The 27,234-nt window shown below is 42.5% G+C and overlaps 1 protein-coding gene across 10 annotated transcripts in view; it reads right to left on the bottom strand.

Moving 5' to 3' along the window:
* Positions 1 to 1,382: 1,382 nt before the first annotated feature.
* KCNIP1 (potassium voltage-gated channel interacting protein 1) overlaps positions 1,383 to 27,234 on the bottom strand; it is a 285,944-nt gene continuing 260,092 nt past the window's right edge. For all 10 annotated transcript variants that reach the window (XM_038149892.1, XM_038149899.1, XM_038149894.1 and 7 more), the window contains 7 exons: positions 18,640 to 18,764; positions 12,434 to 12,503; positions 10,918 to 10,988; positions 9,190 to 9,297; positions 8,153 to 8,257; positions 7,524 to 7,586; positions 1,383 to 5,268 (listed from right to left, as the gene is read on the bottom strand). In XM_038149892.1, coding sequence (XP_038005820.1) covers positions 5,221 to 5,268; positions 7,524 to 7,586; positions 8,153 to 8,257; positions 9,190 to 9,297; positions 10,918 to 10,988; positions 12,434 to 12,503; positions 18,640 to 18,764 — 590 coding nt within the window. In that variant the 3' untranslated portion in view covers positions 1,383 to 5,220. The remainder of the gene's footprint in view (positions 5,269 to 7,523; positions 7,587 to 8,152; positions 8,258 to 9,189; positions 9,298 to 10,917; positions 10,989 to 12,433; positions 12,504 to 18,639; positions 18,765 to 27,234) is intronic.

The following is a 27,234-nucleotide window of genomic DNA, read 5'->3' as shown; positions in this document are numbered from 1 at the left end:
ACAGAATTTCTGCTCCTGCAGCTCCCATGCCTCATCCCACACAGTGCAGATCTGATGTGATTAAAGGACTTCATGTGCCAACGTGTTCCCAGCAAACTCCTCCTTTTCAGTTTGCTGGACCTGCAGGGTTAAGCAAAGGTTACAGAATTAATGTCTCAGTTAAAAAAAAAAAAAAAAAAAAAAAGGCTATTATTGTATTCAAAAGTAACCTTGTATATCCTGAGTTGTGGCACACACCTGAGGCTCCCCCACTGTGCTCCAGAGTGAGAGACAGCCCCTGGGCCAGTGCAGAGCTGCTCCCTCCCCACTGCCCCTCCATCCTTCAGGTGCAATGCTCTGGACCCCTGAAGCAGCAGGATGAGATGCTCACACTGCAATAGTAATGGGCTCAGAATAAAACCAGAGCTGTCCAATATCTTGCAGCAGTAACTCAGGCTTCACCAGCCACTTGAACAAACCTCAGCCAAAAAGCAAACAAAAAGCATACGCACCTGCTTTGAACCCAAGCCTGCTTTGCCTGGCAGCAGCTGGGACGCATCCCAGGGAACGAGAGGTGTTGAACAGGCAGTTAGCGCACCTTCTTCTTGCAGAGGGAGCAAGAATTCCAGTCTGGCATTGTCCAGAGGGCCCTGCTGTCTCTGGGAGCAGGAAGTACCTGTGGGAGTGAGTGCTGGGCAGGCACTGCAGTGACACCAAGACCACGTTTCACACAGACACCTTTATTTCCATATTTCCACATGGATGAATGTTCTTTTTCCTGGGATGTACTGGTAGACAGATAATACCCAACAAAATGGAGTTTAGCAAACATACATGCACACACACACATATATATATCTGTATATATATATATATATATATATATATATATATATATATATGTACACATATATATAGTCTGGCAAAATCACTTCTGGATTCCTCAATGTGTCAGAATGGATGCTTACAATAAGCCAAAGCTGAAGGGACACTGATGTTTTGGGTTATTTTTCTTATCTATAACATAAAATAGTGTTTGCGGGTTTTTTCCCAAAATGATTGTCTGTTTTCCTGCTTATACTTAAGCAGAACTGCAGAAGAGAAAAGCCTGTAAGCTTGCAGTTTTCACTACCCTAAGTTACTATCAGCGGTGCAGGTAGAAGAACATTTCTGAACTTTACACAAGGGCCAAACTATCAGTTCAGCATATGCCACCACATCAAATGTAAGAGCACCCGTGAATCAGTGATGCAAATAAATCATTGGCATGTAAGTGTTAGCTCAGGGCACAGTTCAGTGTCACAGCCCCCATGCACACAGATAGATACATGTTTGAGTCCCACTTTTAAAAGTTTCATTGCAAATTTTTAACCTAACAGTGTCCCTTGAGAAAAAATACATACTGGATTTAAGAAAGGACACCCTCCTCCAAGTGTTTCTTTTTATTATTAAAACCAACATTTTAAAAACCATTCAACAAAATTGATTACAAATTGCCATTGGAGAATAGCATTTGTAACAGTGAAGCTATACATGGCTGATCCATTAACATGGCTTTAGATATCACAATTTACATTATTTGCACATTTCCTTAGGTCTTTCATGGCACTTCCATAAAGAAGAAGAGAAGTTTAACACACTGCTGCTACTATCTCATCGGAGGCAACCCACGGACACAAGGGTGTTTGTTCTCAACACATATTGAAGTCAGGAAATGCCACTGCCCACAATGCCTGAACCTCAGGGTATTTGTTTCTCAAGCTTTTAGCTTGGCTCATGGTTACTCACAATATTGCATTGTGCTCAGAGGAACAGGAAAACAAGCAGCCACAGGACAGACACGGTACTTTTTTACCTTTTTTTTCCTTTTTTTTCCTTTTTTGCATTATCATTTATCACATTCCTATTTGTCAACAGATTGTTACCTAAAATGCATGTTAGAAAAGCTTTCTTTATAAAATGCTGGCATGAAGATGCAGACTAATGTTTGTAACTAGCGAAACAGTCAGAGTCCTGATTCAGACATTACTTAAACATTCATAACTTGCAGGAAAAGTGCACAGTTAATAGCACTGACAGAGAATTTGACTGCCTTCTGTCTACTGGCAGGAGGATTGATGAGGGTGGGAGACTGGAGTAGCATAGTGTGTTTTATTTAGAAATCTGTAGTAGTGTTTGTCATAAATATTGCAAGCCCCGTTTATGAGCGAGCAGAGGCTTGGCAAGTTTACAGTAGAGTAATATTCACAGAAAACATGAAAAAACAAACCCAAAGCCATTTCCATGCAGAGAGCAGCTCTCTCACAATCACTGATGTCTCACTTGCCAACTGGAGCCCACCTGCCATGGACAGATACTGCTGATGGAAAGCCCAGAGGCCTTCTATGCACTGGTGCATCCCAGCCTCTGGCTGTAACAGTGGGATCAGGGACAAACACAGGGAAATAATTGGGTTTGCAATGGCAAGGACTCTGCCACAGATAGATTCTGCAATCTGAGCTTTGGGAAAATGCAGCTGTGGGTGACACTTTGCAAGTCCTCCTGTCTCAGCTACTGTGGGCTTCAGGTGAAGCACAGAGCTCAACCCAGGGCTGAACATCAGGGATGTGTGGGAGGGGACTGACTCCAATGGGATCCAAATCAAGCTCGTTATCCTCTAAGGGCAGACTCAGTGTGGCTGTCAGCATGTTCCTCTCTACCTGATGCACCCTCATTGTTCCTGGCAGTGAAAAGCAGGCACAGTGGAGCAGCAAAGGAGATGGCAGAAGTGCAGGGTCAGTACTGGTACCCTGATAAGCAATGCACGTCAGCATGCACTGACAGTGACAGCAGCTGTTTGCTGCTGAGCTGGAGCCACACTCAAGAGAAAACAGTGACAGCCCTGGTGACAAAGGCAGCCCCCACAGAACTGCTGCCAGTAGACCAGGAAACACAGATGAGTCAAAATTCATCACAGTAACTCCAGAAATTAATTTAGCTTCAGGGACTATGGCATCATGCAACTAATAACATTTTATTTTGAAAAGGGCACATTCCAAACACTTCTGTCTGTATGTGCCATCTCATAAGCACACTTGAAGCAAGACTATTGGACGAAAAAGGCACTGTGCTAGCCTGATTCAAATCCTTAATTTCCATTGTCCTGACCACTTCTCCCTCTGCTGAAGTGAACTGCTTAAAATAATAGATTAAGCAGTTCTGGTGGGAGGAAAAATCTGGTAATTATATTAAATTCTGTCATTTGCTAAAGTGATTGCAAGAAGAATCAAGAAGGAATGGGGTAAACTGTCTATTATTTCAGCTACAACTGATGTCTTTACAAAGTGCCTGTTAAATAAAGCCTAAATGACCCAACAGCTGGAGGAAAGGTACTCCCACACTAGGGCATCACTCCTGCAAATCCCAGCCTCTCACTGGAGCTGCTGGATCACTGCTGGGAGGAATTAATTAATGGTATTTGTATGAAAGGCAATAAACAAGATGAACTAAGGTGTCATTCCTGCAGACATGTAACTTCACTTGAACACCACTTTTGATGGCAAGGGAACAACTTAGAGAAATAAAGACTACACAGAAGTGTATGGAGGAGCACAGTAAAAGGGGAAAATGCCCCATCTTGGGGAATTGGCATTACCATTATACTAGGACTGATCAGACCTACTTCTGTAATGAGGAATGATTCAACAGATGAAATTTTTACAAAATTAGGGCTACAGAACTGAGGCATTCTGTATATTCTGTATTATAAAAAACCTTCCACTTACATAATTTTTAAAATATATCTTCAGTGCTAACAGTTTGTTTGTAATATAGTATGTGATACAATAAAAATATATGCTTACTGGATGGGAATGATGCAGCACTACAGCAGGGACTATCCCATCTGCATGGTTTGAGCAGCTGGAAGAGTTGGCTGTTCCCTTCTTCCCTTTGCTTCTTAGCCATTGTCTGCCTGGAGATGGCAATGGCACTCTGGTGGGTCAGCTTTCCTAAAAGGCTTCTTCACAGAAGGCTCTGACGTTCCCCAGCTGACAAATCAACCAACCTTGATGTAAATTCACTACATGAACTTTTCTGTTTTATTAATTAAAAAACCAAACCTCCAAAGCAATACTCTACTTGGCATTAGCAAAAAATGGGGCTTATACAAGGCATGCTACTGCCTTGTAGGAAAAAAGTATGCGGCCTGGGAGCTGATTCTGAGGCTAGTAACAATTCAAGAACTCCCAATCAAATGTGCTGGGCACTTTGTGGGTACCAAGGTCCGTATGTTGAAACACAGCTGCATCTTTGTTCTTCACTAAGTCAAACAAGAAAGCTTAAATAAATCCATAAGGGGGGTAAGACCTGACTGTAATGTCCAGTGATGAACTTAGGAAGTGTGTGCCAAACTACAGAAAAAAGACCAGAGCACATGGCTGTGGTGCTGCTGAGATGCACTGTGGAGCATCACCTGGTGTCCCTGGGACTCAGCAGGCATCTGGGACCAGAGCAGGTGTTCATCTTTCTCTACCAGCCCTCACATACCTGCCTTGGTCTCTTGGAAACTTACCACTCCTGAACAGGATTTGTTCTGTACTTTTATATTAATATGTGCAACACATTCTGCTCCTTTCTGACTCATCCTGGCATGAAGATCACCTGATTAATATGTTAGGGAAGAAGTCCACTAAACTCAGTGTAGTGGCATCAGTGCATGTGAGAGGATAAGCAGGATCTCTGCAGGAATGGGAATACTGGCTACATGGGCTGTCTGTTTAATGTCCCAGGTACATTGACTGTTCATTTTTTCACAGACTGCCCTGGCAGATTGGGGTTTTGTCAAAGCAGATTAACAGCAAAGGCATCCACAGAACATTGTGCCAAACAGAGTTATGGTCTGAGCTGTCACTTGCAATAGATGGCTGAATAGCTATCAACATGTGCTATTATAGGGAATTAAGCTTGCTAGATTAAAAGCAGGACTTGTGCCTAGCAAACAATGCTCTGTATTACTCATTGAACTTCGACCAGCAGTTCTCTCTTGTCAGAATTTGTTAAAATATTCACATGCTTCCAAAATGAAACAAAAGTCCACCAGCATCTTCCGGGGAGAAGTGGTGAGATCGGTTGCATTCAGTTGCCATTTGGTTGGACATATCATACAAAATCCTCACACACATGGTTCAGTTGTAAAATCTTTCACCCAGAAAGAAGATCTTTGTTACACAGAAGTCTCAGACTCCTCCAGTGCTCGTCTGGTTACATGACATTCTCAAAGAGCTGTAAGGATCGCATGATATTGTCGTCCTGAAAGCAAGGAGAAGATACTCCATGAAACCAGCATGGACAAGCACAATTCATAACTCTGCCTCGGCACCAGGGAGCTCTGCAGCTGCTCCAGCAGGCAGCAGCCTTGCTCTGGGAATGCTTTCCCCTTCTGTGAACTGGGGCTCAATGCCCAGGCCTGATTCAGCACAGCAGCTGTCTTGTGCTTTGCCCCTGGGTTGGTTTGAGACACACCAAGCACAGGGTCTTCTCCTGAGCCTGATGTCCAGCACAGCTGTGCTGCACAGGGCACCGGGTTGGTGCCTGTGCTCAACCCTCAGAACCCCTCCCTGACCCTGGGCATGCAAATGTGCTCTCAGCTAATGTGGTCCACAAGTCCAAATGGAATGGCAGGTTTTGAACCAACAAGAAAACTGCCTTGAGGGAGCACTTCCTGCCAGAAATTCCAGTTCAAACCCAAAACACATGCAATCTGCGCAACCTCAGCCTCTCTGAGGTTCCTAGAGCCAAATGAGAAAGTTACAGACAGACACAAGGAAAATCCTGGATTATTTCTCCTGAAGTATTGGAATTTTACTTCAAGATAAGAACCAGACTAGTATTCAAAAACATAATGATGTTTTTTCCCCCCAGGAATTCAGTTCAGAACAGCTGTCTGCCTGTAACATAAAAACAATTTTCCACATTGAGCAGCTTAAGAGATCTATTGCACTGCTTTCCTCAGTCGTTTGTGAGGCTGCATCATCCCTGTCACTGCTCACTCAGTAGCAGCTGGAAGCAAATCAACCTCTCCAGGGTCATGCCAGGGCTTCACTGTCCTCAAGCCAGAGCCGCTGCAACGGCAGAGGTGAGCACTGCTGTGCACTTTGGTTTGCTTTTCATAAAGATAAAAAGAATAAATCTCAGTGTTGCAGGGCTTGCTCCTGCCTGCCAGGAAACAGCAGCTGACAGTGCATCAGCCTGCCCAGCTCCCAGTGCCAGGATGGCAGCAGAAGGAACCAAACCAAACAGGGACAGAGAATTAAAACTCTAACAGTTACAGGTAAAGTAAAGCTGCTTCAATACTGAGACCCCCTGATCATACACACACCTACAGGCAAGTTACCAACGTGCAGAATAATACACAACACAAATGATTAAATAAAGATGGTGGCAAAAATAAGCCAAACAATCAGGAGGAACCAAGAATGAAGTAACTGAAAAACATTAGCTTTCTATTATGCATCTGCTAAACAAGGGTTTGGCTGCCTGAAGTCTGTGACTAAGACTTGGATGTGGCCAGAGCCAGGTTTGACACCAAAGCAGCAGAAGCCAGCCCAGCTCACCACAGTGAGCACCTTCCCTCCCCTTGTTCAGGGACAGAAGAGCTGTCCAGATGCAGAACTTGAAAGAATTTTCCAGGCAACTTAAAATGCACAGAATATGCAATATTGCAATATGCAATTTGGTGCACCAATATAAGTATTCCAAAAGGCAGAGGTTACCTTTTACACTATTATTGCAGTGGTCAAATATTAGAGATATCTCAGAGTGAATATTCACACAATCCAGGTCCAAGACAACAGACATTAGTCTGTTAGCACCGATGCTTCTTTGTGCCAGTGCTAAAAGCACCAACAAATCTTAACACAGCCAACCTCATATATGGAATTTGCAAGAGGGGGCTTACTTCCAAAACAGAGGAAAAATGAAAATCATTGCTTTGATGATGAAAGCATTTGCTTTTAATGTTTCACCATGAAAACATCAACTGGTTTTATAACTCAATGCTGTAATTGCAAGAATTTGAGACACCTTTGACTTTGGGAGGTTCTAGCAATGTGGTACCTGATAATGACATCTGGGGCAGTACACAGAGACAGCAGCAGACTCTCAAAATGAAGAAAAAAAACCCAAAACCAAACCAACAAAACCCCAAAACAACCTAAGACAGTTAAGAGCTTTCTCTACAGTTGTCTGGTTGTCTGTAGAATCAGGGACTGCAGTCCACTACGTAAAATAAAAGCACTGCACATGAAGACATCACCTGCCATATTCTGCCTCACCCTACCTCACTACTGAGTCACAGGCTTCACAGGGCATCACAAACTCAGTCTGGAAGCTGTTTTGGTTTGATTGTTTTGGGGTTTTTTGTTGTTTTTTTTTTTTTTTTTTCACAGAGCAAAGAAAACCCAGGATCCTGAGCTGCATCTTGTTTCAAATAGAGTTTATCCAAAGGGAAGCAAATGATGTGACATGAGATAGAGCTTTCCTTGCAGTTACAATTTAGTCCTTACCTCCTGACACGATTCAATAAACTCATCTAGAGTTACAACTCCATCTTTGTTTTTATCCATTTTCTGCAAAATAAAATAATGTAAAAATTAGTTTACATTGATAACACTATTGTTACAGTACAGTATCTTAGTTGATGCAACCTGGATTAAGCTGGACACTTAAGCTTAGCCCACAGACTAAGTGGCCAGTGGCCAGTGCTGGATTGGCCAACTGCTAAGGACTTGTTTACCCTGGGATTTGGAGCACTTTTGAGATCATCTCGAACTGCTTTCTTGACACACACCAGAACCTCTGTCCTTATTCCATCGTTTATTCATTCACTGCCTGACCGACCCACACCCACATTCCTGTCAGTCCTTAAGGCAACTGAGAGAAACAGCACAGAAGGCCTGCAACACATGCAGAGGCTTCAGACTTACTGGACATGGCACATCCCAAGGCAAAGGGTCAGGCTAAGAGACATGGGAGATACCTTTGGAGCCAAGAAATAAGCAGGCATTGCAGTGCTAGGCTGAGTGGCTGCTAGGGCTTATTTTGAAATATATAACGAGGTATAGACACAACTTTACAGGAAAGTTTATCAGTACCTAGTTAAAGTGTTAAGAAAAAGCAGTAAAAACCCAGGTACCTGGAAAAACACTTCTACATGCTGCCTTGGTGCATCTTCCTTGAGCACTGGATACGTGTATTTTCCCATCATATCATAAATTGCCTTTACGATATCCATCATTTCCTGCCATGGCAGCATGCCAGCACAAACACAAAAAAGAAATGAAATGAGGGCCCATTTCTGTCTTGCACTGCCTTATTCTTCACCCTCCTTCTCCTGTGACAAACCAGCACCTTGAATGCCCACGCATGTGCATGGAGACAGATGAACCAGACACACAAACACCCTATAGAAAGAATTGCTTCCCTCTGCCCCCACAGTGTCACATGCTCCCAGTGCTCGCTCCCCTCCCCTCCCCTGGCCTGGCTCTGACACAGGAGGTGCTGACAGCAAGGGCTGTGCTCAGCCCTGCACTGTGGCACCAGCCCTGTCCCTAGGGCATCCCCCAGGGCCAGGGACCCTCACAGCTGGAACTGGGAATCTGGTCCCTCCCCATACCTTGCACAAATTGCCCCTCAGCTCCATGACTGGTGGCAGTAACTGCAAACCTGCCAGGGATGCACAATGGGTTTGAGTGGACCAATTTGTACTTGACACATATTCAAGGTCACTATGCTCAAAACTAAGGCTCTCCGTAACAGGAACAAGCAATACCAGATAAGAAGATAAAAACAGATGACAATGCAGGATTTGGTAGTGGTGCTGCTTCGGATAACCCCCACAGTATCTCCCCATGCAGAAAGCAAGTCCTTGAGCCTCAGTCACAAAGTACTGCCACCATCACCCTCCCCTTCACAAAACTTATGTGTCTCAGAGGTGTAACCAGCATTTTGCTCCTGGAAAACACAATTCATTAAAGGTACCATGATATAGGAAAATATGTCTAGAAAATCATGCAACAAGTCCACTATGCATTTTGCTTCCACACAGACAAATGCATGAGTCCACTCTGATTTATGTTTAATTAGCTGCATGTATAATTAATTGTGTTCTGCAACAAAACCCAATCAACTCTCCCTTCCAAAATCAACCATATTTGTCAGGAACAGCCTTACCTCCTTGTTTATATAGCCATCCTTATTTATGTCATACAGATTAAATGTCCATCTCAGCTTTTCATGAACAGTTCCCCGTAGCAGAATGGACAGTGCCATCACAAAATCCTGGTTTGGGGCAGTGAGAGAAGTGTGAATTCTCATAACATCCTTTTCTAAGTCACCCTCTTTATACAATGCCAGTTAAAAGGTTTATCTTTTTAGGATGGAGCATATGCTTATCAACCTCTTTTGGCTCCCTTTTCCAAAAATGTGTCCTCTCTGACTGAACTCAATGGTTGAAGCATTCACTGAGGTGTCTAGTCTGTAAGAGCACTGCCAGATGCTCCAGTAGCCTTTCTCCTCCCTGCTGCAAGGACCTGTCACTCAGATTGCCACCACCTGATCAAACGCAGCTGGACTGTGCCTGTGGAAGTAGAAGCTGATGCCTTCTTACTTCCTGACCAAGATGCTGGCAAAGAAGGGAGAAAATTTTATTTGAGAGATAAACTCCTCTGACACAGGGAGCCCTAGATATCGCTCTCTGGCAAAATCTGCCAGACTTGACCAGATGTGATTCCCACCACTAATTACTCAGTGTGGGACACATTTTTTAAATTGGTTTTCTTTGCTTACAGTAAAGATACTGCTTCTGATAACTGTGATTTATTAATTATACTGCACGGTGGCTCAGGCAATGAGAGTAGCATAGCTACAGGGGATTTTTAGCACAGGCAGACCTTAGGCTAACAGAGCTTTACAGCTCCTGATAACTCATTTAATAGCTTTAGTCACCTCACTGAGCTCTGCATGGGGCAGTGCAGCACTGCTTAGAAACCTCTGCTTCTTTTTGCCAAGCCTCTAAGGAATTTCAGTTTGTTGATAAAAAAGGAGACAAAATTAACATGTTTGACAACCACTTAAGAGACAGATCTGCCGGGAATGAAAGTTCAGCACTTTCTAGGTTTGGGGTTTTTTGTTTGTTTGTTATTTTAACAGCATTTTCCTGTTGTCAGTCTGTTTAGGTTTCTGAACACCTTCAACTACTGAGGAGCTGCCCCATGCAAACCTTCCACTGGAGCCCCTGCCACAGAGACACACAGATACATATGGAAACATCCCCATTTTACATTTAACGAACAAATACATTTCCCAGTCTTACCTGGAAATTAATAGAGGTTTTGGACATTTGACAGCAAAGGCTATGCTTTTGCCTATGATATGTAGTTTTATAGGAGATTTATAGTCTTCAAAACTATGAAGTTAGTCCTCCAGAAGTCCATGACTTAATACATCCCTTTGCTGCACTCCTACAGCTATGGGCTGAGCATGAAGAGAGGTTGTTTGTAGCCACTGCAACAGGCCTTTTAGTTAAAGTGTGCATTTAGTTTCCAAGTACCTGAGATGCTTGTTCAACACATCATGCAATGCATGATGACTGCAGAAGGTACAAGATGCAAGTTCTCTGTGTCCCTCACCTCATTTCACATGGGACTCTCCCCAGCCACTCCTCTCTGCTGCACAAACCTCTACATTTTCTGCCTCTGATCCCGACTAGCACAATCTAAATATTTCTTTACTGACATGGAATCGCATCTGCATAAACTGAAGTGAACCAGATTTGAAAACACTGACTGGCTCTAATCTTTAATCCAACAAGTCCTACTACTTTGCAATGAAGACTGGACAGAAAATGTTAAAAATACAAAACTGAGAAAGTGGCATGGATGGAAGATGCAAAGCAATCACCTCAAACTTCACGGAGCCATTCTGTGCAGTGTCGAAGGCATTGAAGAGGTAATGTGCATACATGCTGGCATCTGAAAGGCACAAAGGGCAGGGACTCATCATACACTGATGGTTCTAAATAAGTCATTAATTTATTTTCCTTCTGTATACAACTCAACCCTGACACACTGCCAGGTATTCTATGAACCAGTAAATGTTATCATGGACTTGCAAAATCCTGGCACCCTCCCTTAAAACAGCCTTGAAATGTAAAAGCTTTTATTACAGTAGAAACTATTTAGATTTTGGAGCATTATCTGAAAGAACGAGCAGGAAATCCCCACCAACCATGAGTGTCTCTGGTTCAAATGGTGGGAAACACAGCAAAACCATCAAAGAGTGACTAAAATCTGAAGCATACTTTCTCTACCTTTTTGTTTTGTGGGAGGCACAGCAGAGACCCCCCTGGAATTGCCCAGCTTCAGAAGGGTCTTGCTCCAGTTACTTGAGTTTGACCCATGGCTGCTGGAGAGCAATCTCGCCTAGAGGTATATTTTTGTCCTTTCAAATCTTAAACTGCTGGGTTTAGAAAATCACAACAGGAAATCATCAAGTTCATACTGAAATTTAATGCAAACCTTCTATAGGTGTACCTCTTCGAGGTCCCACGGGTTGTAAAACATAAGCATAATGTGTTTTATTTTGACATTTAGTTGAAAAAACACTTGTTAATGACCTTCGTTTAGTAAATGTATATGCATACATTCACCCTTGCAGAAGGGTCAGTCGTTGTTCCCTAAAGACTGTGTTCTGCAGCTACTACAGAGTGGGATATTTTGGAAAGCCTCAAATACGTAATCTTTTGCTAAAAAGCCACTTAAATTACTAATTTCTTTCACTTTGAGAACAGCATCCCCACGAAACATATTCAGTCAGAATATATAGATTCTTGAGGTTTTTAAAAAGCAAGAACATGTATTATTTGAGAGATTTAATACAATACTTTTTTATGCCCATTCATGACATGGCCCTGTCTTAGTGACATAAACACCAAAAATGATCATTTCAGGTATCCAGGAATTCACTTATCAACTAAAAACTGCTTTAAGAATTTTAAGGAGGTTTTGATTAATTTTCAGGCCAAAAAGAAGTCTGAGACCCTCCTGTGCTAGACACTACATGCCTAGCAGTTCAACAGCAGGGAAGCAGAGACACACTGAAGAGAAGCAATTCCACTTTCTGCCAACAGAAAGTCAGAACAGAGCAAAACATCAACCTCCAGTTTCTATTTTGGACCTGGGGAAAGAGGAGCTGACATTGAGAGGCAATCTTTATGGGGGTTTTTCTATGTGAAATAACTGTTCAAAGGGCCTAAAATTTTATTACCTTGATGTTTGTGTTTCTGTCTAAAACCCCTCAAAGCTTCAGCTTGATTCCCATTTCTCGCACAGATGATCTGCAGCAGTTTTGCAGCCAGCTGGCAGTAGGCAATGTTAGGGCTTCAAGAACCCTGACAGGCACAAAGCACTCCACTTACCTCCATGAGGAAAAAACTGTGCATAGATCTGTTTGAATGTTTCTTCATTAACAACCCCACTAGGACACTCCTGTTGGAAAACAAAAGGGGAAAAAGAAAAAGAATCAAGAAAAACACAGGTTTGTAAAGTTCATTTGCAAAACTCTACAAGCCCGAAGAGAGCAATGAAACAAATCACCTTCCTGTTCTCACAGTGCTCTGCATGCACAGGCAATGCAGCTGGAGAAATTAAAGTAATTCTGACTGCAGTTTCATCCTAAGCATCTCACAAAGCTGGCTCACCATTATTAACATTTCTAACTGTGTTTTCAGCAGTTTCATTGCTGTTTTTTTAATCCTCAGCAGCAGACTGTAGCCAGGTGAACAATCCACAGCACACACTAGTAAGTCCTTACAAACAAACCTCAATAATAAACATACCCCCAGCAGCTCAGTGCTGCTATAACATACATTACAGGGCCTTGGGCACTGCTACCTAACCATGTGATGTTTTCAGTTAGAGAAAATACCTCTTAGCTAATGGCACTATTCCTCAAATTTGCCTATCAACCAATTTTGAAAATTTAACCAGAGAAAACCAATAAAATAACCACATCACTCAGCCTTTTTTCGCAGAGCACAGAATTACAGACACAGAAGAGTCAGCTTCCTCCCACACTCAGAGCCACTGATCAATAGAGACCCTGGGGTCTGTGTCCTGCTGCAGCACTGACCCCACTCAGCCATTTAATTTCCTAAGCTCCCATCAGGGAGGGAGGAGGGAGCAAGAGCACTGTCCCTGCAGGTAGGAAGTGCTGGAGATGGATTACCTGAGCAGGCTAACTCTCTCACAAACAGAACTGGCACATATGGCTGGGCTTAATGCTTATACTGAGCTGAAGGGCAGACTTGGGATCAAGAAAGTTCCTCTGTTCCTGGCACTACACTCACTCCATGCATCCCTCTCTGTGTCATGCTGTGATCCCTGCCTCACTTTAACACAGGTGCTTCAGCCAGGAACTTTGCAAAATATAACCCTTTGCACAAGGAACCACCAGCTTTCCATTCTTGGAACCTGACTCCTACTACCTTGCCCGATAGTCCTGAACGGCTGTTTAGACAGAGCCAGAAAACAGTCAACCAGACAACTTTTCTATGTGCCCCTTGTGATTTTGTAGGTTGCAAGTTTTCTAGATAGATAAGTATTCTCAAACTGTTCCAAAGCTCCTCATAAAACATCTGTTGCCTGTTTTCCTTATCACAAGAAAAGTGGTCACTTTTTCATCCGTAAAGCAGAAATCATCAAAGGAAGATAATTAAATAGCAGCTAACAGATTCTCCCATATATTTCCTAAACATTCATGTTTTCTGAAGCTTGTAAGAACATACATAATAATGTAACATACATTAAATAAATCATCTGATATTTATTTATGATATCTTTTAATCATGGATCAGACCCAGAACCATATCCACAGCCATTCTTGGGTAGCAGTGTTCCCCTTGGTCACTGAAGTGCTGTTGCTACAAGATCGCATGGAGCCCGTGTAGAGTATTTCACTAAACTGTCATTCTTTTTAAAACCAAGCCTGGCACAATTGGCCCATCCTTTCCAGCACAGTGCTACACCAAGATTTATTTCCTTCTCTCTTTATGATAAGACAACTGTTACATTCTCAAAGAACCACAACTTCACCTGCTGAAAGATGGTTTGTAGTTGAGAGACTGATTATTCTTTTCTCTATGTTTCCCACAACTGCAGAGTCCCTGAGGTCCCTTCCCTCTGTTTATTACCAGAGATGCACACGTGGCTGCTGCTGCAGCTGCTGCCTGTGCTCTCCCACAGGAGCAAGCGCTACCTTGGCAGTTGGGCCATTGGGCCTGCTTAATTTTCTGAATTTCTATGTGATCCTTATTGCTTCTGATGCTCCATCTGAAAACCAAATGAAAGTTTGCATCACAGCTCTAGGAGTGCTGGGGAGAGGCCGTGCTGACATTGATCAGCCCATTTAGCTCTCTATAACTGGATTGCTTTCAGACACATATGCTACTACCAATTTATTTGCAGTTAATTGATCACAATTTTTGTTTTATAAGAGCCAAATAATGCTCCAGAGGCCTCATTAGTGCTATAGTACTACTTAATTCTGCTGACTTGAAAGAAGTCTCTCTTGTGATACAGAGCAGGTGAGCTTAGTGTCAATTTAAATTCCACTGAGGTTAATAAAGATTCACTCATTCAAGAAAAAATCCTTGTCAGTAAGAAGAACACAGTCCTTCACTGTAGTATTCATAAGGCTTTCCTTTGATAGCAGGGCTTTAGGTTAACCCTTCTCATTTCCTTAACCTAATAATTCTTTAAAAATGCCAAATAGTGAACTTTTTTTTTTTTTTGGTATTGTCATCAAGCACAGAACAACCCCCTCATTTTCCTCGGGCTGACTATCAAGCTCTGGCAGCACAAGCTGTGCATCTGAACTTACCCTCCTCTTTTAAATCACTATACCACGAAGGAGCTGAATCCATGTAAAAACCAAAGACAACAACCCACAAAACCAAAAGGAAAATAAAACATAAATAAAGCAGTTGCATTTTCCTCTGCTGGAATCAGAAATAAACTTCACTGATTGCTTTCAGAGATGTGCAAAGCAGAGATGCAGGGACCACAGGGGAGCTAAGCATGCCCTGCCTTTCAGACCCTCCTCAGTTCAGCTGGCCAGACCATGAGGATGACTACTCGGGGTCCCATTTTGCTAACTTAGAGGTAGTAAGTTAGCTGACCACAGACAAAGGCACAATCCAGATTTGCATCTCTAAGCACTCACACATTCCATGTACTTTGTTGCTCTATGTTCTCCCACTTTGGAGATATTTTGGGGATTATTAAAGTATGAGAACATTTCTCCCTTGCTTGTACTGCTCACTTTAACCTCCATAATCCTGCTATTTTTACAATTACATCTCATACTACCCTTTGTTACTGATTTGCTAAAATACACTAAAGCAAGGTAAGGATGTCTCCAGCAGCCCCTCAGTCATGTGGGGTGCCTGTTTCCTGATTCAGTATTAAGAAATTATCCTTTGCAGATAACAAGCATTTCCCCTAACAGCACAAGCCCCCCCACTGAGCAAAAAAACCCTCAAAACCCCCAGTTCTTTTAAATTCATGTACTCAATTCCAAAGAATGAAATCCATGAAACATGGCTTAAGTGGAAGATCCTGAATTACCAAGCTCAAATCTCTGTATTGTTGGTCACTTCATTAGACATCAATTTATTAATTTTAATAATAAAAATACTTCCTTGCTCTCCTCCCTGCAATTCCATAACTGGCCACCAAACTTTACTCCTCTGGGGGGCAGAAACTTTCTTCTAATTCCAGCCTATGCCTATTCATGGCCATTCTCTTCCTGTGCCAATATTGCTGTTTAGCTCAAACAATGCTGATGGTTTTGTATAGACAGAAGGTATCACATTTTCTTTTGTTAAGTTGTACCAAGGCAAGACCCACCAAAGGTTCTGATGAGTTTGCCTGTAACTTTGCTTTTTTAGAATCCCAACCAAAGAGATGGGACCAAACACCTCATGTTCTCATGTTAGTCTGGCTCCAGTCTTACCACAGCTAACTGAGAGCTTACCACAGAGAGGCGTAAAGGAGACCATTCACATAATGCAGAATCCTGTGGGCAGAAGCAACTGCTAGATAAATGTGAACTGTTGGTCCTGGAACCAAGAGATGCTGGAGGGTGGCACCTTCTCACAACTGGAAAATCAAGCTGAAGGCAAAGAGAGGGAACATTTGGCCAGGCAGCAATAATACAGGCCTGGTTAGCATGCTCAGCTTCTCTGGAGATTAATTTATTTGCATCCTCTATCACTCTGGGGCAAAACCACCAGACCAGACTAGTGACTCCCTGGGTAGACTGAGACAATTTGGAGGGAGGGAGGGGAACAGAATTCAGAGACAAAGAAAGAAAAGGTTTAAAGGTACTGAGAATTAGGACCCTGATCAGACAAGCACTAGTCCGGAGGCCAGCCCAGGCTGTGCTGAGCCGCCTTTGGTGGAACACCATCCCTGCTCCTGCGCACTAAATCCTCTGCAGCCAGGACCTCCATCCCTCTGTCCCCTACACAAGTTCCTGCAAATTGCTCTGTGATTATCCAGGTGTTGCCTTGTGATTAAACAGGACCTGTGCAATAATTACTGAGAGCAAGCAGTGAGTACAAGCCAGGGAGGAAAATTACTGCATTCCCACAGGGATTTTGAATCTCCAGATGGCACTGTAACATCATCCCAAGGAACAGACTGTTTGGTACAAATACGGTAACAGATGAGCCAGTTGGCCTCCTGTGCATAATTACCCATCCCATTGAAACCACGATTTGCAGGCTACCAGTGTTAAAGCTGGACTTTCATGTCAATTTAAACCTTACATATGAAACTTTGTGTATATTGTATGCAGATCAGCTGGATAAAAACAGCCTGCTTTGTCTTAATATCCAGATATAAACCAAGACCTTGCCATCACTGCCAAATAATACCAAGACCTTCAGTGATGTCCTAGGTTTAGGTCACAAGTTAAATGCCCTTGTCTGCCACTATTGCCCTGGGAGGTAATGCCTCTGTAGTGCAAAGCGCTAGCAGAATTGGAAAAGGCAGAGGGTAAATGTCCTGTATGCTAACAGTGCTCCAGGTCTGCCTCACTGGTTTGCATCTGCAGCTGCAAATCCCCCCAGCACAGAGCAGAGCTCTCCCACACAGGATTCCCACCTGACAGTGATACAGAAGGCACTGTGGAGATCTTAGGAAAACTGGGTTTAACCTCACTCTGTAGGCAGTCATGTCATATCAGAGTGTTAACCTGCCAAGTTCTGTCTCAAAAGCCATGTGATTTCCTGCTGGCTGGCAAAAGCATAAAGAGATATCAGTGTTCAGTTAGGCAACTTCACACATGAAATTACCTCCTGTGTGCAGCAAAGGCTGCAGAAATATGCCTCATACGCCAACAAAAATACAGAAAGCTGAGCTGTGCTTTGGCCCTCTTAGGTGAGCAGAGAAATAAAGGGTAAAACCACCAGACTCCTTGGAAAAGTCAAATATACACTGGAAATGTGATTTGATCAAATTTCAAAAATCTGTCAAAAAGAAAGGCCCTTCTCAAAGTCCCACAGGTTCCTCAGAACTGCCTGTATTTAAGGTAGCTCAGCTATCTTTTGACAAGTTTTTACCCAATAGACTTGATTGAGAAATGTCAGCATTTTGCTGAAATGGTTCCTAAATGCTGGAGCTGTCCTGCAAGAAAATATAAAAACCATTCTGTGTTATATTGAGCCAGTTTGATTCTGACCTGTTAATCATCATTAAAACATCAGCTGGCACAAATCACCTGGGCAACTAAATCCTGACCCTCAGGCAAACATGTAATGAGTACTCATTCTTCAAGGTCCATAAAGCATCTGCTCCATGTAGCCTCAACATTCCCCATCCATTTCTCCTGATTGTGAGGAGCCCCTGAGAGGCAGCAGCAGAGCCAGGCTGAGGCTTGGGAGCTGCAGACTCGGGGCTCACAGGGAGCCTGGCTGGAACTGTAGCTCACAAAGCTGGGCATGGAGCTGCTCTGCACACCCAGTCACACCAGCTGGCACTGCTGCCTGCTTGCCCATAAATCTGCAACCTCTCTCTGGTCTCCTCAGTCTTAGCACATATTCAACTTTTGATTTCTCCTTGGCTACTGCCACTCCAGCCTTATTCCCTACTTATGCAGGACCTTAAAGTCCCAAAGTGTTCTACTACAAGAGCAAGATTTCTGCAGCTAGAGAAGGGATGAAATATCCATCCCGAGCACCTAATCACAAGTGAACAGTACCACTTATATTTGAACACGAGGAGATGAAAACAAGGCTTAAATAAGTAGCCATAAAAACATTATCAGGTTATCTTCAAGTACTGGCACAGCTGAGGAAATTGAAGTGTGCTTGCTGACATTTGGGGAACAAGTTTAATGAGACCATTATGTGCTGAATATTCATTCAAACCCAGTTTTAGGCAGATTGCAGTGTCATAAATATTAGATGGAGAGGCAGATTGTGCTCATTTTGCTGTAGTAAGAGAGATCTTATACAAAACTACTAATGCTTAGCAGGGGAATAATACAAAATCAAGCTGAGCAGTTGAGGCTGGTGAGGACATACATATTAGACTCTGTTCATTGCAGTACTGTTCTTACATTTTTAAATCCTCTGTAAAGAACTTGAAGTTCTCTTTTAGTGAAATTGGTTTGTGCTTCAAGCTGTTCCAGTCCCTCGGGTCTATGGCACACTGTTGTCATTTCTAATTCATCTTCAATTTTATCTGGAAGAGAAGACAGGAAAATATTTATTTTGGTTGTTACCTTTGCTCTTTTAACATGATGGATAGGACAGACTGGATTTCAAGAGCAACAGATCAAAAAGAAACCACCAACAGAACTGATCTGTGTAACTGTTTTCAACCTCTTGAAAGCAAAATAAAAGCCACAGGAGTAAAGCAGTAGCTCACATTTCTTCCTGGGCAGCCAATTAGCTGCCCATTCACAGAGCCAAAACAGTGGTGAGAGCAGCAGGGCAGCAGCAGACACATTGCTCCAAAAAGCAACTACAGACATTTCATACCTTAATATTGAGACAGCGTGGAGGAATGGCATTTCTAAAGTACTGGCTTTAGCTTTCTGGCTGTGCAAATATACTTGAGAGAGCAGATACGCTCAGGTATATCAGACAACGACCTTATACTGGGGTTAAACAGTGAGGGAAACTCCTCTGTGTGTTAACCAAAAAGCTTGCTCTAGAGACATTGAAGGTCACTTTAGTCCTAGGAGAAATTCAAATTTTCTCCACAGTTGCAGAATCTGAAACTAATTCAACCTGAATTTAGAAGGACTTTTTGGAGAAAGAGATAAAAAATGAAAAACACGTCTATGCATTTTATTCAAGAGAGTGTTCTTCTACAAGGAAGAAAAATACTATCATGCTCTGATTACCATAACCTCACTTCATTTTTGATGCATGTTTTCCCCTGCCAAGCCCATCCCCCAGCAGTGCATGCAGTGCCCAAATACATAGATATTTAGTGTCTATCAGTTTGAGATTCTCTAAACTTTAAGGACCCGATCCAGCCTCCAGCTGACATGAAAATCCAATCCACAACCAAAAGTTGCTTGGCATAAAAGCAAACACTCCCCTTACTGTCAAAAACTGCACAATTAATATCTTGTAAAAACATTTTAGGTTATTTGGCTCAAGCATAATATAGTCATTTCTGTTGTAAGCCAACAATTTAAATCGAAATTTGCAAGGAAATAAGAGTTACTCTGAATAGAGGAAAGGCATAAATTTAGAGCAGACTGGTTCAGTGAAAGAACAGACCAGCCCAAAGGTGTGTTTTCACAAGCTAATTAATTCTGTGGAGATACACACACACACACACACACACACACACACACACACACACACATATATATATACACACATACATATACGCATATTAAATTGAACATTATCAAGGGACGGCATGTGTCAGTAAATGATAATGGTTAATTAACATTGGTTCATTTTGTCAGTATTAAGAAACTGGTTCAAAATATTCGTGAATTCAGCCATCCTCTTAATCTACCACATCTGCAACATCACAGTCAGCATTTGTAGGCCTGGGACAGATAAAATATATTCCTAAGTCCTGTTCTGAAGGTCCCTTGCACAGTAGGGGAATAAAGGTGAGAGGCTGTAACAGCAAGGAATGGGAGCAGAGTATCAGCTGTTCATGATAAAGAAAAAGGACTGAAGGCTGGCAAGGGGCCAAAAGAAGCCTGAAGTGCACACCTTCCCCACACAAAGGGAAAATGAAGAATCTAGAAATTACAGCTCCTCTTAGAAGAAAGGAAATGTAAAAGGATGTCTGCTACAGGAAAAAGTAATTTGAAATAAGGGGGAAAAGCCATTTTCTTTGCAAGAGAATTAATGACACAAAGTGAAGGAATGCAGAAGCTGTAAAGAGAGAAAATTGTGCGGAAGAAATTCTTTAAAATAAGGGACAAGAAACAAGTGGTTGAAAAAAGGAGAGAAAATCCTCACCCTTCACAAAGATTTGGGGATTTTTGTTATTTGTTTCCTTTCAGTGCTTGCTTTCAAGGCAGCTCTTTTCAACCTGTTTCTTCCATTCCCTGAAATCCCATAAATTAATCACAGAAACTTCAGTGGCAAACCAGGAGATTGGCCCTTCCTCCTCTGCCCTCGCTTTTTATCATGGGCATTGTATTTCCTTCTATTTGCATTTTCATTATCATCCTGGCTCAGTCCCTCCAGCTCTTCAGAGGTGTCACTGTATGAAATATGAGCTCTTGCACTTATTACAACTACAGTTTTATTAAACTGAAGTTCACTGAGGGTGGTGAGTGCAAGCAGAAGTGTATATACATAAACACATGCAAATTTAAACTTCTGATAGGAATGATGTTAAGATATTTTAGCTAATACCACATTCTTCCTCAGTTTTGCCTTGTTTACAGTTTTCTCCTGAGAGATTTGAGAGTAGGAAACAACCTTGCTGCTGTTTTAAAGTTCATTTTCTTCTTCAATTCACTGATGCAAGAACAGACCTTGGGACCAACTGCACACACAGTGAGGGGCGAGTGCGGTCACCTCCCCAGCCCAGTGACACCTGTACCTGCCAGGTTCTTACAACATCCTTATCATTTCCAAGCTGGCAGGACATCCCTGCACTGCTGATGGAGACACACACTCAGGGGCTGGACACCATCCAGCTGCTCAGTGAGAGCTTGAAGAGCTTGAACCTTAGCAAAGCTGCCTTTTTTTTTAAATTTTCTTTTTTTGGGGGTTATCTGCACTCACTAATCATGCAGAAACAGTAACTAATGCAGAAAGCTTCTTCTCCTTACAGGTACTGATAAATGGTAATTTATTCTTTTTCTGGTTTTATTTCCAACACTTGTTGAAATTATCCCAGGACGAATACCTTCTACACCAGACGGCTGCAGTGAGTTGCATCCTAGGCTTAAGATTGCTTAGCCGGTACAGAGCATTCACTTAGCTGTTTTCCTTACAATGTATTTTTAAAATGGAAGAATGGGATGTAGCATTTCTTGAGTTCGGATTTATTTTTGCCCATATTTTTGTAGCTGCTTTAATAGCAGGGTACGAGGTCTGCATCTGGTAGAATCACCTGTGGTAATCTTACTCTACTGTAGGCCCAGGTTAAAATAATCACTTAGTTTTGTATTTTTGTGTAAAACAGCATCTGTACTTGCTTAACCCATTGTATATGCACATTTCCTTTCATAACGGAAACCAAACAGTGACTTCACTTTACAAAGAAAAATAATCTTGACACACTTACAAGTACATGAATATTTTAGATTGTTGCTAATGAAAGAGACTTTTTCATTTCACTGCTCCCCGCTCAAGAGCAGAGAGTGAATTTTCCTTCAGGAAAATTGATGTTTAAACAGAATACACTTTAGAAGTTACTTAATGAGGCTTGCTTTATTCATCCTTTCATATCTGTTCCAGTTTTATCTTTGTTATCTTTACAATTTGGGAAGTTCCACACTCAAAGTGCCAGCAAATGGCCCTGTATTTCAGACAACGGTTTGCATTGGAAAGGACCTTAAAGATCATCTAGTTCCAACCCCCTGCCACAGGTGGGGACACCTTCCACCAACCCAAAGCCCATTTGTGCACCATAAAACAATGGTGTGTTATTCCCCAGTTGCTGCCTCGGCTCTGGGACTGAGCAGCCACCATCCTGAGCCTGCCCATCCTTGCTGATGCCTGCAGCTGCCTCTGCACCCCCGGACCGTGCCCAAGGCTGGGTTTGCTGGGCCACACGAGCTGGGGAAACAAGCATCAAACAGCACCTAACACCTTCCTCAGGTGCAATCCTACAGCATTTCCAGCCCACGTGCCTGCCAGATGAGTGATAGTGAAGCCTCATACAGTGCTAGGGCTAGCCAAGGACAACCCAGAGCCTAAAACAGTCTAAAGAGTGTAAACGATGATTTAAATAAAGATGTAAATGACGCTGTCCCCTGCATCCGAAGGCTGCCAGGTGAAAATGCAGAACACCGGTCTCCGTGGTTCATGGGAGGACTTTGAAAACAAGCTGCTCATAATAAATTCTCTTTTTGTTAAGGAAAACAGTCAAGGCATAAAGCGCAACTAATGTGCCCAGTGTTAATTGTAAAATTGACAGGCGTTAGATTAAATGGGTAATTTTACAAATATAGCTGAAGGGGATAAAATTATGTGCAAGAATTATTAGACTGCATCTTACTTTTATTAAAAAAAAAAAAGGCTATATTTTAGGAGCAAGGACCTGAAGAAAAAAATAACTCTAGTTTACCCATGATATACTTGAAATTAGTCTCCAGACAGAATGTCATCAGGGCAGGAGCTGGGTGAGAGCTTTGGGGTGTCCCAGGGGCTCTGAGCTTCCCGACCCCCGGCCCTGCTGTCCGGCAGCACATTCCTCAGCTGCGCCATGTGCTCGCCCCCGGGCACTGTCCCAGCCTTTAAACGACCCCGCCAGGCAAATCCCGCACACCCCTGGAGCCGCGCAGCGACAGTAGTGGCAGCTCACACTCAGCTGTGATCCCGAAAAAGGGGCAAGGAAAAATCTGCTCATGGCAAACAGCCGTTAAAAAATGGAACAGAGGTACCTACTGATGTATCCAATAGCAAACACAATTAAAGTTGAACACCCATTATTATTAATAAAAAATTATTAATATTATCTTGCCTGGCTGGAGAGATCAGTTTCCAAAAGGGACTCTCTCCAGGCAATAAACCAAAAAGAGAGTGGTGTCTCCTTATCCACTCCCTTTTTTCTGATAAGACTTTTTGACTCCTTCAGGTCTATTTTGAGTTAGATTTGATGGCCCTTGTGGGTCTCTTCCAAGTCAGAATATTCTGTGATTTTCACCACTAAACCAGCAACATCAAATAATTTCACAAACAGCCAAGCTTAGCAGGGTGGTTCTGCCTGTGTGAACCTGCAACACCACCACTTGCTGAAAGAAGATACCTGAAAACCCAACAGCATATAAAATTCTAAGATAAAAATAGCTAATAATAACAAATATAATTAGTAAAAAATAGATTTTTTAGATTTCTTGCCTAATCCTTACAATGACCTGTTCACAATGTATAAATGCTGTCCTCTGCCTCTCCTTCAATTAGTTTCACAGCTGTACACAGGGAGACTAAATCAACATTATTCTCCAAAAAAGGAGACACCAGAATTTTGAGGGACCTCCCAAATGTCTTTCTGGCACACAGCTAAGATCAGGTACCATGGCTTGAACATGAAATATGCAATGTCAAATTTGAATTCAGACGTTTCTGCAGACACTGTATGAAGTTCACCTGTCATTAGAACTGTTTTTGTTGTGACCATTCCCAGAGGAGGAGACCGCAACATGTCCTTGCAGTGCACACAAAGGATATGCAGGCAGGAGCCACTGGCCCTAAACTGGTTTCCCCACGTGGGAAATGCAGGTTGAGCTGGAACCAAGACAAGATTATGATTCCAAAGCAGCAAGGGAAAAGAAAAGCCGTATGAATGTCAAGCAATCAAACATGATGCTTTTTTAGAAGAACTATTAGAAACTCTTCAGAGCACACTTCATTAAATAGTCGTAAGAGACTTCTGAATTATGAATTAGGTAAGTAAAACTAATTTTTCTTTCCTTTTATGGAATAGGTAATTTATCAAAAAAACCCTGACGAGCCAAGAAAATGCATTACAAATGGACTTATTATCTTTGTGAATTATTGCTGTCAATGGTTTGGGGTTTTTGTTGGGTTTTTTTGTTTGCTTTTTTTTTTTTTGTCACTAAAAAGCAAATCAGACACTTCAAGTCGATTTATGACTGCACCAATTTCTATTTAGACTGGTTTGCTCTAGCTTTGAGTTAGGAAATGGGTTTTGGAAGAACAATAATCAATAAATATATATAATAGGGTGAAGTCAAGCAATCAAAATTATGAATTAGTTCAGTGCCTAATTCAAGTACCTTTTATCCCTGAATTATCATGGGGAAAATAGAATTGTGTATTTTTTCATTCATGCAGGTTTTAACCACAATGTAAAACCTAAGGGTTTTTCCCCCCTCAGAGGAACCTTTTTTTGAGCAGGCAGGATTACACACACTTGGTACTTGCTGCAGACTTGACACGAGAACATATAAAACATTCAGAGAAAAGGTGAACAGGTACAGAGTTTGGCACAGAGAAGGTGAACAGGTACGCAGTCTGGCACAGAGACAAACACAAGTTAAACCTCATAAACTCCTTGTAAGGGCACTCTCAATCATCTACAGATTTTAAGGGCACAATTGCAGTGGATCACAAAGCTGTAGCCTCCCCTGAGATTTTGGTCTGTATTGGGACTTTTCACCTGGAGACAGAGAACTTGTGCCTTTAAGTGTGTGTGCGTTCCCTTTCCACTGAGAGCCTGGCCTGTGCCCTCCCCAAGGCACCCTGAGGGGGAGGACACCAAACGCAGATCTGGGGAAATGCAGGAGCAGCCCCAGGTGGGGACAGCCAGAGCACTCTTTCAAATTTTATTCCTCACAAATGTTCACATGACTGTGATACACCCAGAAGCCATCTCCCCCCTGCACCATGTCTGCGGTCAGTTTGTCAAAGACTACTGACAGCACAGCAGCCCTCTGCAGCTTTCCCTCTCTCAAGTTACCCAGTTACATAAAATTTTACTTCTTCACTGGGGAATTATGCAGCAAATGAGCAAATGAGCTGAGCTGTAATACATCCATGCTCATAAACTACACTGGAATTCTGCACAACACCAATTTCATGCTAAGAATCTTTAAAAAGCAATTAGCTGTTTTTTTCTACTTTGACCTTAAATGTCAATTTATGATCAGTTTGTTTAGATTATGTTGTTGTTTTTTCAATTAAGCTTCAGTTAGGGTTTTTAAAATAGAAATATTTACTTTCCCCAGCTGTAAACGTGTGGGTTTGCACACATTTATTAAGGAAATTTGTGTGTGTGTTAGCATTCAGTCCTGTCCCAGATTGCAAGGCAAGATGTATTCTATTTGCCATCTGTATGGCAGCTGTCTTTTGTTAAGTGGGCAGTTTTCCTTATCTCTTCCACACCCAATCCTTCCTCTGGGGGGACATCTGTTGATAACAGCATACTGAATGTCACTGCATGACTGATAAGAACTATAGATCCCACTGGGAGATGCTCTGCCCAGAGGGAGGAGCCAAGCATTCCTACCTGGACAGAATCTGGAGTTTCTGGAACACCAGCACAGCTTCTCCACTGGATTTCCCAGAGGAACAGCTGCCTCTTCCACTGGATCTTCAGAGGAAGACTACACCCTTTCTACAAGTCGCCTGCTCCAACTGAACCACCCCTGACACTCCAGGTGGACTGCAGCCACAATTCCAATGGCACTGCTACCAACACCCTGACCTACAGGGTGTCAGGTTGTATTCTGACTGTCAGTGTTGTTTTGGTTTACTGCATTGTTTATTTTATCATCTTTTTATTTTCTTCCCTAATAAAGAACTGTTATTTCCTGCTCCCATTTTTTTGCCTGAGAGCCTCTTAATTTAAAGTTTACAGCAATTGGGGGGGGGGGAGGGGTGTTACATTTTCCATTTCAGGGGAAGCTCCTGCCTTCCTCAGCAGACACCTGTCTTTCCAAACCAAGACAACTCCCTTTCAGAAATAGCAGTGTATGAAACAGAACTTGCCACAGAAATACAAAGCAACAGTGGCAGTGTGAATGTGGAAGCAATTTTCCTCTTAAAACAGGTGGACCACTGCACTAGGGCAATTCACCTGTGTAAAGACTATAAAAAGAACAAATTGGTTTGGTCCAGTCAGAGTTGAGGACAGAAACACCACCATAAATGAGCACTCTGCAGATCCCATCCAAATGAGCCAGTGCTTCCCAGAAGATCACTTTTCCCACTTGACAGAACTGTTCAAGTTGAACAGATTGCTCCAAAATGTGAAGCATAATTAAGGAGAACACAAGTACCAATTAAGCTCCATTTGCACAGAGGAAACTGCAAAAAAAAAAATTTATATTCCAATACAGATCCAAATGTTTCAGTAAGAAAAAATGTTCTTAAAGGCATGTGGTGCTGTGAGCAAGCTCTCTGCTGACACACGGTGCATGCCCGGTGGGCTGGGGACTACTCAGGGCCACCCGCTGGGCACAGACTGTGCTCTGGAGATGTGCTTGTATGGGCAGCACCTTCACTTCAGGCATTTAAATGGATCCCTGATCTCGGGCAACCAATAGTGCCTGGGTGTCTTCTTCATAAAAACATTAATGTCCCAGTTTTTGGGCCAAGAAGCAGAACCAGAATGTAGGCTTCAGGACATTAAGATAAAAAAACAGTGCCTGAACCCTGCTACTGCCTGTGTTCCTTTAAGTAGAGACTACAGACTTCTTCCTGACTCAGATAAAGCTGCTTTGGTACCTGTACTCAGATTCTCCTCCCACAGAGCATTTTGAATGCAGAATAAATCTAGTACTGGTTTTTAAACATACATACTGCTGCCCTGGGTGAGAGCATTTGCTTGCTGAAACTCTTCATCCAAATAAATGTCAGTTCCTGGTGGTAATTTTAAAAAAACAGAAAACCTCATCCAGTGCACTATATTCTTTGGCACTAGTAAAAATCCACTGTGAAAACAGCAAGTTGTTTCAAGATTTCCAACAGTTTATTCCTTACAAGGAATTCCTTTTCTCTTTCCCCAGGGCTGTCGGAACCCAGGATTC

Source organism: Motacilla alba, chromosome 13 (genome assembly GCF_015832195.1).
Source record: "Motacilla alba alba isolate MOTALB_02 chromosome 13, Motacilla_alba_V1.0_pri, whole genome shotgun sequence".
NCBI lineage: Eukaryota > Metazoa > Chordata > Aves > Passeriformes > Motacillidae > Motacilla > Motacilla alba.
The sequence above is the reverse complement of the archived record's forward strand: the minus strand, read 5'-3'. Positions and strand labels throughout refer to the sequence as shown.